This window comes from Micromys minutus (assembly GCF_963924665.1).
Source record: "Micromys minutus genome assembly, chromosome: 9".
NCBI lineage: Eukaryota > Metazoa > Chordata > Mammalia > Rodentia > Muridae > Micromys > Micromys minutus.
Genome location: NC_137978.1, coordinates 28764609 through 28778915, shown reverse-complemented (window position 1 = coordinate 28778915; position 14307 = coordinate 28764609). Strand labels below are relative to the sequence as shown.

General features: G+C 39.9%; 1 protein-coding gene across 1 annotated transcript in view; it reads right to left on the bottom strand.

The window, feature by feature from the left end:
- The window catches only part of FAF1 (Fas associated factor 1), a 265810-nt gene extending 251798 nt beyond the window's left edge, over positions 1-14012 (bottom strand). The window contains exon 1 of the mRNA XM_080921695.1: positions 13546-14012. Coding sequence (XP_080777821.1) covers positions 13546-13590 — 45 coding nt within the window. The 5' untranslated portion in view covers positions 13591-14012. The remainder of the gene's footprint in view (positions 1-13545) is intronic.
- Positions 14013-14307: the final 295 nt, after the last annotated feature.

Below are 14307 nucleotides of genomic sequence, written 5' to 3'. Positions count from 1 at the left end.
TAACCCTCAACCTACAATTTAGAAAACCCTCTAACTTATTCTGGTATACACTAAAGTGTGAGATTTATTGATTTTGATTAGGTTTTAGCACTATCAACATTTAGGACCTGATAATTCATTGTGGGGTGCTATCCTATGTTTTACAGATATTTAACAGTATCTGTGGCCTCTATACCTTAAATGCCATAGCACATCTTCAAACACTGCTTAATGCCCCCTTGGTGACAAAAATCACTACTAATCTAGATCAGCAAACTTGCCTATGAAGTACCTTCAAAATATGCCAGATTCTGTAGGCCATATTATCAACTCTGCTCTTCCATTGAGCACACATGTGGCCAGAGACACATAGAAATGAAGGACTGTTTGTACACTAAGATTTAGTGTAGGACTAAATCTTCAGAACCAAATGGTAGTTTGGCCCTCAGGATGTAGTTCGCTGACCACTAATCTAGACTTCTTGAATTGTATAGCCTGTGTTGTGAGCCAACTACTCCACTACTGCTAACAAGTCCAGACTCAGATATTGGACTTGATCTAGCCTACTTTTAACCTGGGTATTAGTCTAAACAGATCTCCATTAAAGTTTAACTGTCCTGCACAGAGAATAATCAAAATACCAGCTCCAGCTGGTCTACCTAAATGTACCTGTCAAGTCCAGCATGGCCTTGGTAGAAACAGAATGACATGGTTCCTGATCCTGAGACAGGGCCAGGGGGCGTGGGTCCCCACAGTGTTAATGGCTGCTGTGGGTATGTATAATAATGTACATATTTTATGTTCCTCCTTCAAGAAAAGTCCTCCCTGTTAACATTAATGACTCCTTTATAATCAGAGACAGCCCAAATCCGGAAGCGAAGATGTGGTTCAACAAAGCAATAAAGTCTGGGACCTTCAGAACAGCCCTTAAGGATATGGGAAAGAACTCTGAAAACATGAGTTCAAAAAATATATAATTCCTCAAAAAATATGAATTATATGAGGAGTTTCTCAAATCAAAAGGATCAAAAGCATTGTGAGCCAATTTGTCTTAAAGACAATAAAGAAGGAGATGAGATTTAGGGAGTGGTGATCAAAGGAGATCGCACCCAGCTAAGTTTTTTTTTTTGTGTGTGTGTGTTATATTTACAAAGACAGATTCCTGAGTTCAGAGTCAGGCTGGGACAGAGCAAGGTTAGGCCCAGATGGGTAGAAATGGTAATTTCGGGAAGAGGTCCCACACAGCTAGCTTATGGGCTATACTTAACAGAGGCAGGCAGATCTCTGAATTCTTTTTTTCAATGTTAAAAGAAAATGTATGCTTGTCTCCTAAGAATTAGGGGGCTGGGGTCATGGGATGCTGATTCACGGGATAATCAAAAGGAAACCTGGAGTAAATGATTGGATTGATATATATAAAAGGCTGGGCTTAGGATCTGCAAGAAATGAGCTTCCCAGAGAATGTTTTAGAATAACAAGAGAAAGCTATCTACAGAGTGAGCTGTAGATACACACAAAATCAGTCATCTCATGTCCTTGATTACTGAATTCCATTCCTGCTGCAGTGATCTTTTGATGAGCATTTCCATGGGACACAAGTATCTTTGCACCCATTGTCTAGCCAAAGAAATCTATCCACATTTTCCCTAATGTCTTTCTCACCAATTTTCCAATCATGCTCTTTCCTAGTCCCTGACCATCCAGCCAAACCACTAGCTATAGTACATCAATCAGTAAACAACCATGCATCTGATCATCTCTCCTTCCAAGCAAAATGTACAATCAGGTATACTGCCTAAAGTTCTGGCCAGTGGGAAATTTCCCTTCACCAGAGTCTTTCAAGATTGTCTGAGAAAGCAGTTTTAATGCTGCAGCTAGTAGTGCCTGTGGAGTATGCCCTAAATTTTCATTGGATTTATTTCTCATTCTCTGACACAAATATATGTTACCAACAAGTTCAAAGCAGTTGCTACCTCCTGCTCACTTTGTCTAATCAGCATAAAGCCATCAATATAGTGGGCCAGTGAGACATTCTGTACTAGAGATAAATAATTAAGATCATTTTGGACTAAGTTATGATATAACTTAGGGCTAAAGAGTTAATATATCCTTGAGGTAAAACTGTAAAGTTTGACAGTTTTTACAATACAATGAGGTATTGTATTGGCCCTGCCAGATGAAAGCAAATGATTTCTGGGGTCCTTATGGACAGATATTGAGAAAAAGTATTCTCTAGATCAATAACTGCATACCATGTACCAAAAGACTGTTAAATATACTCAAAGACATCTGGTACAGCAGCTTCAATGAGTCGTTATTTGACTAACTTTGAAATAGTCAACTGTCATTCTCCATGATCCATCTATCTTCTGCACAGACCAAATAGGAGAGTTACAGATAGATATTGTAGTAACTAGCACTCCTGTATCTGTCAAGTCCTTGATGATAGAACTAAATTCTGTAATTTCTCTAGGGTTGCAGTAATGGCTTGGGCTCCTTTGTGGTATGGTAGAGGCAATTCCAACGACTTCCATTGAGCCTTTCCAACCATAATAGCCCTCACCTCATGGGTCAGGAGACCAATATGTGAATTCTGCCAATTTCTAAGTATATCTACTTCAATTATACATTCCGGAACTGGGAAAATAAACATAGGATGAATTTGGGGATACACTGGATCTACTGTAAGTCCAACTACAAACAAACTACTAACTCTCCTGACACCCAAAGCCCCTACTTTAACTGGAGGACTACACATGCTTTTTAGTGTCTCCAGGCATCAGTATCAATTCAGAACCAGTACAACAGACCCCAAAAAGTCTGAGTGTTTCCTCTTTCCAAGTGTACAGATGCCCTTTGTAAAAAGCTGTAGGTACCTCTTAGGTCAAGACAGAAGTGCTAATAAAACTCAATTAGCAAGATACGTTCTTAGGGTGACCTTGTCTTACTTCATTCAAAGGATGCTGAATCAGCTGGCTAAAGTCTGGAAATCAGTTCACAAACCAAAGTTCTCTATTACTACAATCCAATGTAACCTTTCATGGGTACCAGAAATTTTCTTCCCATACAATTTAAATGGAAACATAGGAGGTTTCTTATCTATTTCATTCCTAGAAACACCATGACTGATTAGCTAGTACCAAAGATCCACATAAAGCATGCCACCCCCAAAAGCACTTTACCTGTACTGCCCCATTACAAGTCAGACCTGAAGTGGAAATTTAAGGTCTTTGGCAAGTCAGTTGTGGTAGATGGTGTTTTTGCTAGGGCAAACATGTGAAAGAACATTTCCTGAAGTGGACATAAAGTAAAAGGATGTTCTGCTAAAGCAAGCGCATGAAAGAACACATGATGAAGGACTCTTTGCTAAGGACACACATGTATTGGCCCACCTTACACTGCATAGTTGAGCTACATTTGTCCAGACTCCATAGAAGAAAAACTCACCAAAAACCTTCTGGTGGTGTGCGGCAGTTTCTTTCTGCTTCTGCAGACTCAAGCTAATTGGCAGAATGATGTCAGGTGAGACAGACTGAGGCAAGACACTTGCTGAGGCAAGACCCATGAAGGACACGTGATGTTTGGAGAGTATGAAAAACTTGACAGACGGTGATGGAGGCTGAGCTAGGCTTGCTTATAGATCTGGCTGTGCAAAGCTTGTTGATCTTGAGTCTTTGCTGATCTGAGCTTTGCTGAAAGGCACAGACAAGAACTTTTTCTAGCATTCCTTCCTGGTCCCTCCTGCTGACTGTCTCTGCTAGTTAGTGCTGCTGCTGCTGACTTGTGTTTGCTATCTTGACTCTACTGAACTGAACTGGTGGTACATCTGTGAAGTGTTTTCAAGCTGCTGCTGTTAACCTATAAACTGAACTGCTGATTTCCAGACAACACAAACCGGAGTTGCTCCAAAGAACCTTTCTAAACAAATCCACTTCCCCTGTATCCTTGTGGGTGGTGGGCTACAAGGGAGGTTAAAAGCATTTAAGAACCATCATTAAAAATTGGTTTTAAAAAAACTAACGTTACACAAACCATTATAGATATTGCTTTGCCTGTGCTACCCATTACCGTAACTACACTCATCTGCCTTTGACTAATCAATGTTGGACATTTTATAGCCCTGACACTCTAACCAACTAAAGATATCACATTTAACTAATGCAACTGAGCAGCAGCATCTCCAAACCTAAAACCTGGACCAAAAAAAAAAGGGAATACAAAGCTCTTCAGATGTGCCGGTGTCCCTTTTACCAAAGGCACAACTTGTGTGCCTTCCATGTGGGGAGATTAAGTATTATACAATATAGCTTCACTACTGTAGCATTGCAATTTCCCCGAACCTTAAATCCAGTCATCAACACTAAGCCATGGGATACCAGACATCCCCAGCTTCTTCTCAGTAGGCCATTGTATGGCAAATGCTTCAGCCAACCAATCAAACTTTAAATACTTCTTCAACTGTGCAAATTTCCATATTAAACCTCAAATATCCACACAGTGAGCCCATATAAATAAACTTGGCCTGATACAATTTTATGTTCCTTCCACCATTAGCCCAGACTCTTAAAATCCACCTCTACACATATTCCCCAGGATTCTGCTTGGATGAATTAGCAAACTCATTAAACACCATTGTGACTACATTCTGTTGTACACTACAACTTCCTCATGAACTACACTTTTTCTATCTCTCCTCTAGACGCCTGCTTAGACTTAAATCTGGTTATAGTTCTAGACCAGCTAACTATTGATAGACGCAGAGTAACATCAGTATTATCTTGTCTGGTACCTCCTTCAGGGAAAGTCAATGAGGGTTCCAGAGACAATAAAGAATTAATTTCCTCAGGAATAAATTTCTTAGCTAGAGTTTCTATTGCTGTACTGAAACACTATAATCAAGAACTCAGAAGAAGAAGAGGAGGAGGAAGAGGAGGAAGAAGAAAAGTCACAATCAAATCAAAGCAAAACCAAACTTCAAGCATGTAAAAAGGTCAGTGCTTGACATCTGGGATTCACTTTAGTAATCCCAGCCTCCTGTTAATCCATCTAATTCTGATTGTCTAGAAACCTTGAGACCTTCATTTTACTATAGGATTTTTGAAGTAGTAATGTATCAGGGGATCCTAGATGACATCTTGAAGATGCAGATCAACATTTCCAGCTATACTTCCTAAAGATCACAGGAATCCTGACTTAAACTACAGAAAAGAATTTCAGAGGCCAGTGGGATGGCTTAGTGGGTAAAGATACCACCAAGCTTGACGACCTAAGTTAGATCCTTGGGACCCACACGGTAGAAGGGGAGAACCATCTCCTGCAAGTTATCCTCTGGCCTCTGTGGCATGCACATTAGATAGATAGATAGATAGATAGATAGATAGATAGATAGATAGATAGATAGATAGATAGATAGATAGATAGATAGATAGATAGATAGATAGATAGATAAATAGAGTGTATGAAAGAGAGAAAGACAGAGACGAGAGACAGAGAAACTATGGGGGAGGTTATTAAATAAAAAGGGGACTTATTAGGTAAAGTACTACACACCTAAGGGTTAGTGCAGGCTTAAGGACAATCTCTAGTAAGAATAATTTACATCTTGAGGTCACCCACAGTAAATTCTTTAGGCCTATAATGCCATAACCAGTCTCAAAAATTCTGTGTCAAGAAACTAAACTCAGTAAAGAGATAAACAATATTCTAATACACTTTTATTTACAAAAAACAGTTTGATATCCTCTAGCTCAGACAAACAACAGGCATCAACCCTGCCATGCTCAGCAAGAACTATCGACTGTTCATTCCATAGTTCTGAACCACTTGTGGTACAAGACTAGGAATTTAGAGACAAGCATCCATTTTCCCTCCCTCCCTCACTTCCTCACACTGTGCTTCCTCTGAGATGAAATCTTACTGTGTGGCCTGGCAGGTCTGTGCTCAAATGTCCAAGTAACTGGTTCTCTATCCGCTACATGAGGAGCTGGGACAACACCAAACTCAATTTGTCCACTTATCTGGAAAATCTTCCTCATTTGGAAAAATTTATGAATGGCAAGTCTGTTTTCCCCAAAAACTAAAGTCTCTGACAAATTGAGTAGAAAACAAATTATTTTAAATGTATGTGCCTGGACAGATTTTTGTCCCAAACCAACTCACTATACTTGGACAAGTCAGCTCTTTTTCTTGGAGTCTCAATTCTCACAAAAGTTAAGGATGTGGGCTTTAAATAGATAATCTCTGGAGTTATTTTGCAGTCTCTGAAGTTAATTTTCTAACAAGTATGTACTTTTAAAAATGCCAAAACTGGGGGCCTGTAAGATTGCTCACCAGGTAAAGATGCTTGCTACCAAACATACGGACCTGAGTTCAATCACTGGGACCCACATGGTGGAAGCAGATAAGTGACTCCTACAAATGTGTCCTCTGACCACCACATGTTTACACCACATGCAAACACACTCAAGACATACACACAAATGTAAAGGTGGTCAAAATAAAAATAACAGATTTTTGAGCACTTTCTATTTCAGACATTGATTCTAATAGTTTTTCATACTGGGAAACTGAGGTAGATATATAAAACAACTGGTGCGAGATCACAAAATGAATGAGTGGCAGCAGTGATTTAAATCAAGTAGTTTGGACCTCAAAGTCATAACTACATAACCTAACTACAAACTATTAAATTGTATTCTCTGTACAAAAAAATGCTTTCTCAAAATTCTGCAGTCCAAATACTAAAACAATATGGGCAGATTTGTCCCTCAAGTAAAGAGGACAGAGAGAAACAAATGACAAAAGTTAACTAGACTACCTCCACACAATATTCAATCTCTTACTACAGGTTACCCCCCTCAGCCATGAAAAAACATTCCCTGTATACTTAGCTTAGTCCCCAGTCTATATCATCACAAAGAATAACATCCTCTTTTGCTGAAGCTATCTGTGTCAAAGTGAAAAAGAAAGAAGGATCAATATACCATTTAGAAAGGCCAAGTGCTATAAAGGAACAGCAACAATATGCATGTGACTTGCCAGAGAGAGGAATCATTGAAGAATAGGCTTACAATATACAAAGAAAATGCACTTTAATGTGAGTCCCAAATGAGAAATGTTACAAAGCAAAAAAGTTATTCTGCAAGAAATATAGCATCAAAATAAATGCTAAATTTGACACACAAAAGAAAAAAAAATCTAAATCTATAACCAAAACAACTAAGTTCAAAAAATATTTTTTAGATAGAGGTTCCTAAGAAACCTAACAAAAAAAATTTAAATAGAAAACCAACTTTTGAGACTATTCTTTTCTAATTGGAAAAACAAATTCTAGCATGACATTAATCAAAAAGCTAAAAGACATGGAAGTTCCACATACTAGCGCACACCTTTAATGTCTGGAGACAGAGGCAGGAGGATCTGAGTTCAAGGCCAACTTCATCAACATAACAAGTTCCAGGACAGCCACATAGAAAAACCCAGTGAAAGACATGGAGGTTGTTTGTTTCAACTTAGTAAAATGTAACTAATATTAGAATTGACAATGGCTGTAACTGTTAGGTAACTATTTTCCTATCTGTAGGCAATCAAACAGGGCTAAGTTTGTTTGATTAAATAATTAAGAAAATAATAATAAAATAATATACTAGTAAGAAGAAAATAATAAAGAATTTTACAATTACTGGGACATCCTTGTCATCTTAGCACTTGGAAGACTAGTAGAATCCGCATGAATTTAAGATCAGTATGAACTACAGAGATTCAAGCCATCCTGTGAGGTGTGAGAGGCCTTCTTTTAAAAAAAAAAAAAAAAAAAAAAAAAAACAGCACTTGGAAGGTAGAAGTGAGCAGATCTTTGTGAATTCCAAGAAAGCCAGAGCTATAGAGTGAGATGCTGCCAAGGGGAGGTGTGGAGGAGACCTAAAAGACTAAGATTTGAACATTTCATCTCACTGCACCTCTTTGTTATAACATTGATTGAAATCTAGTTTGGTTGGGTTTTTGTTTTTGTTTTTAATTCAGGGTATTTATGTACACACTCTTTTGGCTCTAGTCAGCCAGGACAGCATAAATACTACTATGCTAACTGTAACATACTATATAAACAGGAGAATTTTTTCCTTCCTTCCTTCCTTTTTATTTTTAAGACAAGCGGTCTTCTATGTAGCCCTAGCTATCCTAAAACTTACTCTGTAGATCAGACTGGTGTCAAACTTAGAGATTCACCTGCCTCTACTTCCCAAGTGATGGAAGTGATGGGATTCATGTCACACACCACCACTGCCTGGCTCAGGTTGAACATTTTTTAATAAAATATTCCAAATTCTATATTCACTAAACAGAACTAAGTTTAACAGTAACTCATTGAACTAGGTATGGTGACCCACATTTACACTATGAAGACTGAGACAGAATGGCCTTGAGTTTGACTCTAGCCTCAGCTACACAGGGAGACTAGTCCTGCAAGATGCTAGTATTCTTCCATTCAAATTATTTTGGTGGTTCATTTGCTAAGGAAAACAAGATGGTAGGTCCTCAAAAAGGCTAAACTCCATTTTCAATTTAAGATTATCATGTGATTCAGCAATTTTACCCTTAGGTATAAACCCAAATACACTCAAGAAGTAAGGAACTCTTGCAGTATCTTAAACTCTATTTACAGCAGAATTATTTATGATGGCCACAAGTTATGAGCATCCTAAAGTATCACAGAAGATGAATGAGTAAGCAAAATATAGCATTTCCAAATATGGAAGAACACTATCCAGCTGTTAAAAGGAGTAAAATTCTGACACCTGCCTCATCTCAGGATCAACTCTGAGCTCATATACACTAAGTGTAAAAAACCAGTCACAAAAGAACGAATATGTAAAATTCCTATAAAAGTACCTAGAAAAGTCAAATTCATATAGACAGAAAACAGAAGGTTGGCTGTCAGGAGGCAGAAAGAGGGAGAAATGAGAAATATTATTTAATGTACCCAGAATTACAGCTTTATAAGATGAAATGAGCACTGGAGATGAATGAATGATGGTGATGTTTGCTTTCACAGGGCAATGAATATTTAGTATCACTGAAATATACACTTGAAAGTAATAGGGAAAATTATGTTATATATTTTCCATGATTAAACTTCTTAGTTGAAAGGACTGAGAGTTCTGTTCTGCTTATTTCACTGCTGGGGATCAAACCAGGGCCCTCACTCATGCTAGCTAAACACTCTGGAGGAGGTGAAAATTTGAAGGCAATTTATTCTGTAGTAAGTTCACCCATCCACAGGCCCAATCCTCTACCCTAAGTGTGACCTATAATCTTCTTCCCACTACTTAGCACCATGTCACTGATTTCAACAGAAGCATTCTCTCTTAAAGTAAATGATAGTGGACCCTTCCCAAAAGCTTTACTTATCTAGACATTATACTTACTGTAACCTGCTACCTAGCAGAGATCAAACTCTTGATGTTTTTTCCTCCTAAAAGCCAATGAAGAAGTTTTAAATGCTTTTTCACTGAGCTTGTTAAAAATAATTGCTTTATTTGTTATATAATTAGATAAATAAATGCAAATACTAGAAAATAAAATACTCAAATACATGTAAAGGTTTTAACTGAGTCTTTGGCTTTGATTTTTTTGTTTTGTTTTGTTTTGTTTTCCAAGGATTTCTCCCTGGCTATCCTGGAACCTGATGTGTAAACCATGAGGGCCTCAAACTCATAGAGACCAGCCTGCAGAGGCCTCCCAGAACTGACAGTAAAGGTGTGCTCCCACTGCCTGGCTTTCTTCAATAAATTTTACATAAATGACTTCATAATATCCTACCAGAATCTTTAGAATTTTTCAGTTAACACACAAAAATAACTGGCTTTGTTTTGACAATTTCATAGTCAGCATTATACTTTGCCCATATTGCCTTCTCAATAAACATTTGTCCCTCCTTCCCTCCTCTCACTACCGGTCCCTTCCCACCACACAAATAATCCTTCTTTCTTGTTATAGTATGTGTGTATATAGATAAACATACATGCCTATGGGTTCTGCATATTAGAGAAAACAGACAATATTTGTGTTTCTGAATGTCTTATTTTGCCCAACATAAATATCTGCAAATGAGTTAAATTCTTTTTTTTTTTTTTTTTAATTTTCTTTTCTTTTTGAAACAGGGTTTCTCTATGTAGCCCTGACTGTCCTGGAACTCAAGACCAGGCTGGCCTTAAACACAAGAGAGACCCCTGCCTCTGGCTTCCTCCCAAGTGCTGGGATTAAAAGTGTATATCACCATGTTTTTAGTCTTATTCCTTTTTATTATTATTATTTTATTTTATCAGAAAAGGGCATAGGATTCCATTACAGATGGTTGTGAAGCCACCATGTGGTTGTTGGGATTTGAACTGGGGACCTCTGGAAGAACAGTCAGTGCTCTTAACTGCTGAGCCATCTCTCCAACCCCTCCACCTTTTTTAATTCTTTTTTTTTTTTTTTTTAAAGAAAATTCATTAAATGTGCTCCATTGTATACAGCACGTTTTTCTTACTTTTCATATACAAATGGACATCTAGCCTGATTGCATATTTTGGCTATTGTAAACACTAAAACTAAACAAGCATGTATAAGCACTCTTAAAATTTAATTCAAAACTGTGCACTTTTACAAGGTGTTGGTGGTACAAACCTTTAGTCCCAGCATTCATAAGGCAGAGGAGAACAATCTCTGAGTTAAGCCAGCATGGTCTACAGATCGAATTCCAGGACACCCTGTTTGGAGGAGGTTGGTCTGATTCTGCCTGTATTAAAATGCTAAATTCTGTACCCCAAGATCTGGTTGTTCCAAGACAAGCAGATCCTCACATATATCAGCTTCTGTTGTGTAAACCCTGTCCCCCAAGTTGTCCATGATTGGTTAATAAAGATGTCTATAGTCTAGGCTAGACAGAGAAGGGGCAGAGCAAAGGATTCTAGGCTTGGGAGGGTCTCAGGCAGGAACCATAAAGAGAGAGGAGGAGGAAGGTGGGATAGGTATTTCATGAGCACACAGCATTGAGGGCAGGCGAGCTGGAGTAGGAGCAGTCTAGGCTGAATATGGCAAGTGATATCTCTGGGTTATTGATAGCAAAGTAGGCAAAATAATATAAACGGTTGATATCTGCCCAGCTCTGGTGCTTTTAAGTTTATTATAAAGGTTTTGTGTCTTTTACTTGGGAACTAAATGATCTAAAGAGGGTGCAGAAACCCCCTTACAATATTTACCACAATACTGTCTCAAAAAACAATTGTGTCCTGTCTAAGCAAGTACATAAAATAAACATAATTTTACTATATTCACTTTGGGGAAGGTACTCAACAAGTAATACCCAAGAATCTACATGTCATGTCTTATGTGTGTATATGTATATGTGCACACATGAATTTTTATGTGTATGAATGTGGTACTACATATCAAACCCAGGGCCTTACATATGCTAAACTAGGCAGTACTCTTTCACTGAGTAACATTTCCCACAGGTGCATGTCAGACTTGTGGTATAATCTTTATAATAAGTTTCTTGATTTTCTCATAATAGATAATTGCTTATTTTTAATTAATACCAAAAAAGCTATAATAAAGAAGACTACAATGATCAATTTTAAGGAAAGCCCACACAAACAAAATGATGTATTATCTTAATTGGTGAGAGGATCACCAATTCCTAAACACACAAAACATTAATGTTTTTAAAGTAGAGACACAGTCTTCTGAATATCTTTTTTATTATATGAATACTGTTCACAGCAAATGAGATTTGAAATTTTTTCCAGTTATAAACAGTATGCACAGTATGTCACTGGCCTATAAGATCATTCTAATACCATTCTAATAAGAGAAATCTTTGGCTGGAAATGTAGATCAGTGATAGAACTCTTGCCTAACATGCACAAGGATCTGGGTACAATCTCCAACCACTGCAAAAGAAAAACATTTTCAAAGGTGAAAGACTGGGGGGAAATGTTATTGGAATTTAATAATGTGATAAAAATTTATCATTTTGATTTCCAAACAAAAGTTTTGATGTGCCTCAAAAATATTACTCTGCCTCTGGGAACAAGTCCTTTAGCTAATATTAATAGCAAACCAGGTTTTGTGGCATATAATCCTGTAATTCCAACACTGAAGAAACAATTAAAGATGGTCTGAGCTATATATATATATATATCTTGAAACTCTGCCTCAAAAAAAAAAAAAATTAACAAGCATAGTGACTGACAGAAAGACAGAAATCAACTACAAGTTATTAGAGGTTTTAAAAGTTTACAAAATTAAAGCAAAGTTGTAATCACATTTGGGCAAGGGTAATTACACCATTTGTTGCTGTCTAGAGCCTTCTCATAAAAACACAAGCTGGGTAAGAACTACATCTAAGAAGTGGACATGGTGAATCACACTTGTAATCCCAGGACTAAGAGAAGCTGAGGCAGGAAGACTATATTAAATTAGGTGCCACCCTGGGCTGCATAGGGAGACACTAAGATAAAGAACTCAGGCTATTCTAAAGCCTACAAAATGCCATGGCCAACTTTTCTTTTGAAAACCATACTTTTTGAGTTTGTAGGTTGTGGTATAATGAAAATGTAGATATAAGCATATTCCTGGTGTACCAGATAACTACTAGAAAAGAAAAACAAATTGGTCATCAGAACAGTAAGTAGAAATGTAGTAATGCCTCCAGAGACAGTGGAGTAACTAATGTCTGTGTTGGAGGGAAATTCTGCCTATATTTGACCAATATAATTCCAAACAATGTGTGTGGCACTAAAATATGTTCTTCCATAAATATTAAAGGGCAAAGAAAATATTCACAGTGTTTGAACTGCAAATCTTTACAGAATCACACAGCTCTACTTTCAAAGGACCTCCCTAAGATACTTACATGCCAGGGTCACTACAGGAGGGTTCAGTAGGGGAATGATCTTTACTTTCAATTAATCCCTGAGTAAAAGACACCAAACAATTGAAGTCTGTAAGGAAAGGGAATCTGCAAATGTGAACGGATTATTGAGTTTGTGAATTCACTGCAGAGCATACTGCCTATCTGCCTCCTTGTTTTCTGCCCTCCAAAGATGGCAATAAGGCCTCCAGAGTTTCAACTGTCTACCCCTTTCTGAAAAGGACCACAAAGCCCGACTAGTCTCATCACCTCCTCATCCCTTTACCTTTTCATTCTCCACTTCATACAATACACCACACCCATAGCAACACACTCTCCACACATCGCAGTTTCCTCGTGAAACAGCCCAAACACCCTACAATTAACCCATATGCCTCACAAAACTGAGAAAGAGCCCCACTCACATAGTAACCTCCAAACCTTTATATCCCCAAACGTAAAAATATCATTCAACACACACAGAGCATACGAAATACACGTTCCCCAAGGTTCACAATATACACACATCCTTAGCCACGTAGGGTAGAAAAGCCCACACTACAACCGCTGCGGTGCTCACAACAAACGCTGGGAAGAGGCCATCGAGCTACCACCCCGAGGCGCCAAGTTGGAGGTGGGAAGCGAGCAGGGCCAGCCAGACACATCACCTGAAAATCCGCAAGGATCATCTCCCGGTCCATGTTGGACGCCATGGCGGCCGCCGAGATCCGCGGCTCCGGGAACGAAGCGCGCACCTGGGAGCGAGACGGCGCCTCCTGCGGCCGAAGCTGCGGCCGCCGCCGGGTGACGAGGGGCTGGCGGGCGAGCCGGCGGGAGGGCCGGCGGGCCGGCGGGCGGGGCAGCGCGGGAGACTAGGTGCTCATGCACTCGGTAACCTTCAGCCGCCCTGAGCCCGCCTGCGCCCCGCGGAGCCCTCGCCGCAGCTGCCCGGACGGGGAGGCTGGTCTCGATGCCGGGCCGCTCCTTCCGTCGCCGCCTGGGAGGAGGACAGGTTGCGACAGCGCGCGCCCGGCTCCCTTAGCCACGGCTGTCCCGACGGGGGCGGGGAAAGCGAGAGAACGAGCAGGCGGGCCAACGCCACAGCCGCCTCCGCCTCCTCCGCTTCCTCCCCGGCCGCCGCCTCCGCCCCTGGTTGGCCGGCGCCTGGGCTGTCGCACATTTTGCCTGTCATCGAGGTCGCAAAGCGGCGCTTTGCGGCTGCCACGTGACCGCCCTCCTGTCAAGCGCTTGGCGCTCGCTCGCCTAGCGGGCGGGGTCGCCGGCCCTTGTGGCGGGGACGCCGCTGTACGTCCCCCCCCCAACCCTCCTCCCCTGAGGACCCGCAACAGGTTATTCCGGTTTGGGTTGAAGCCTAGGCCTCGAGGTGCCGCCTCCTCCTGGCCGCGGCCTGACTGTGACTCGGCGCCTCA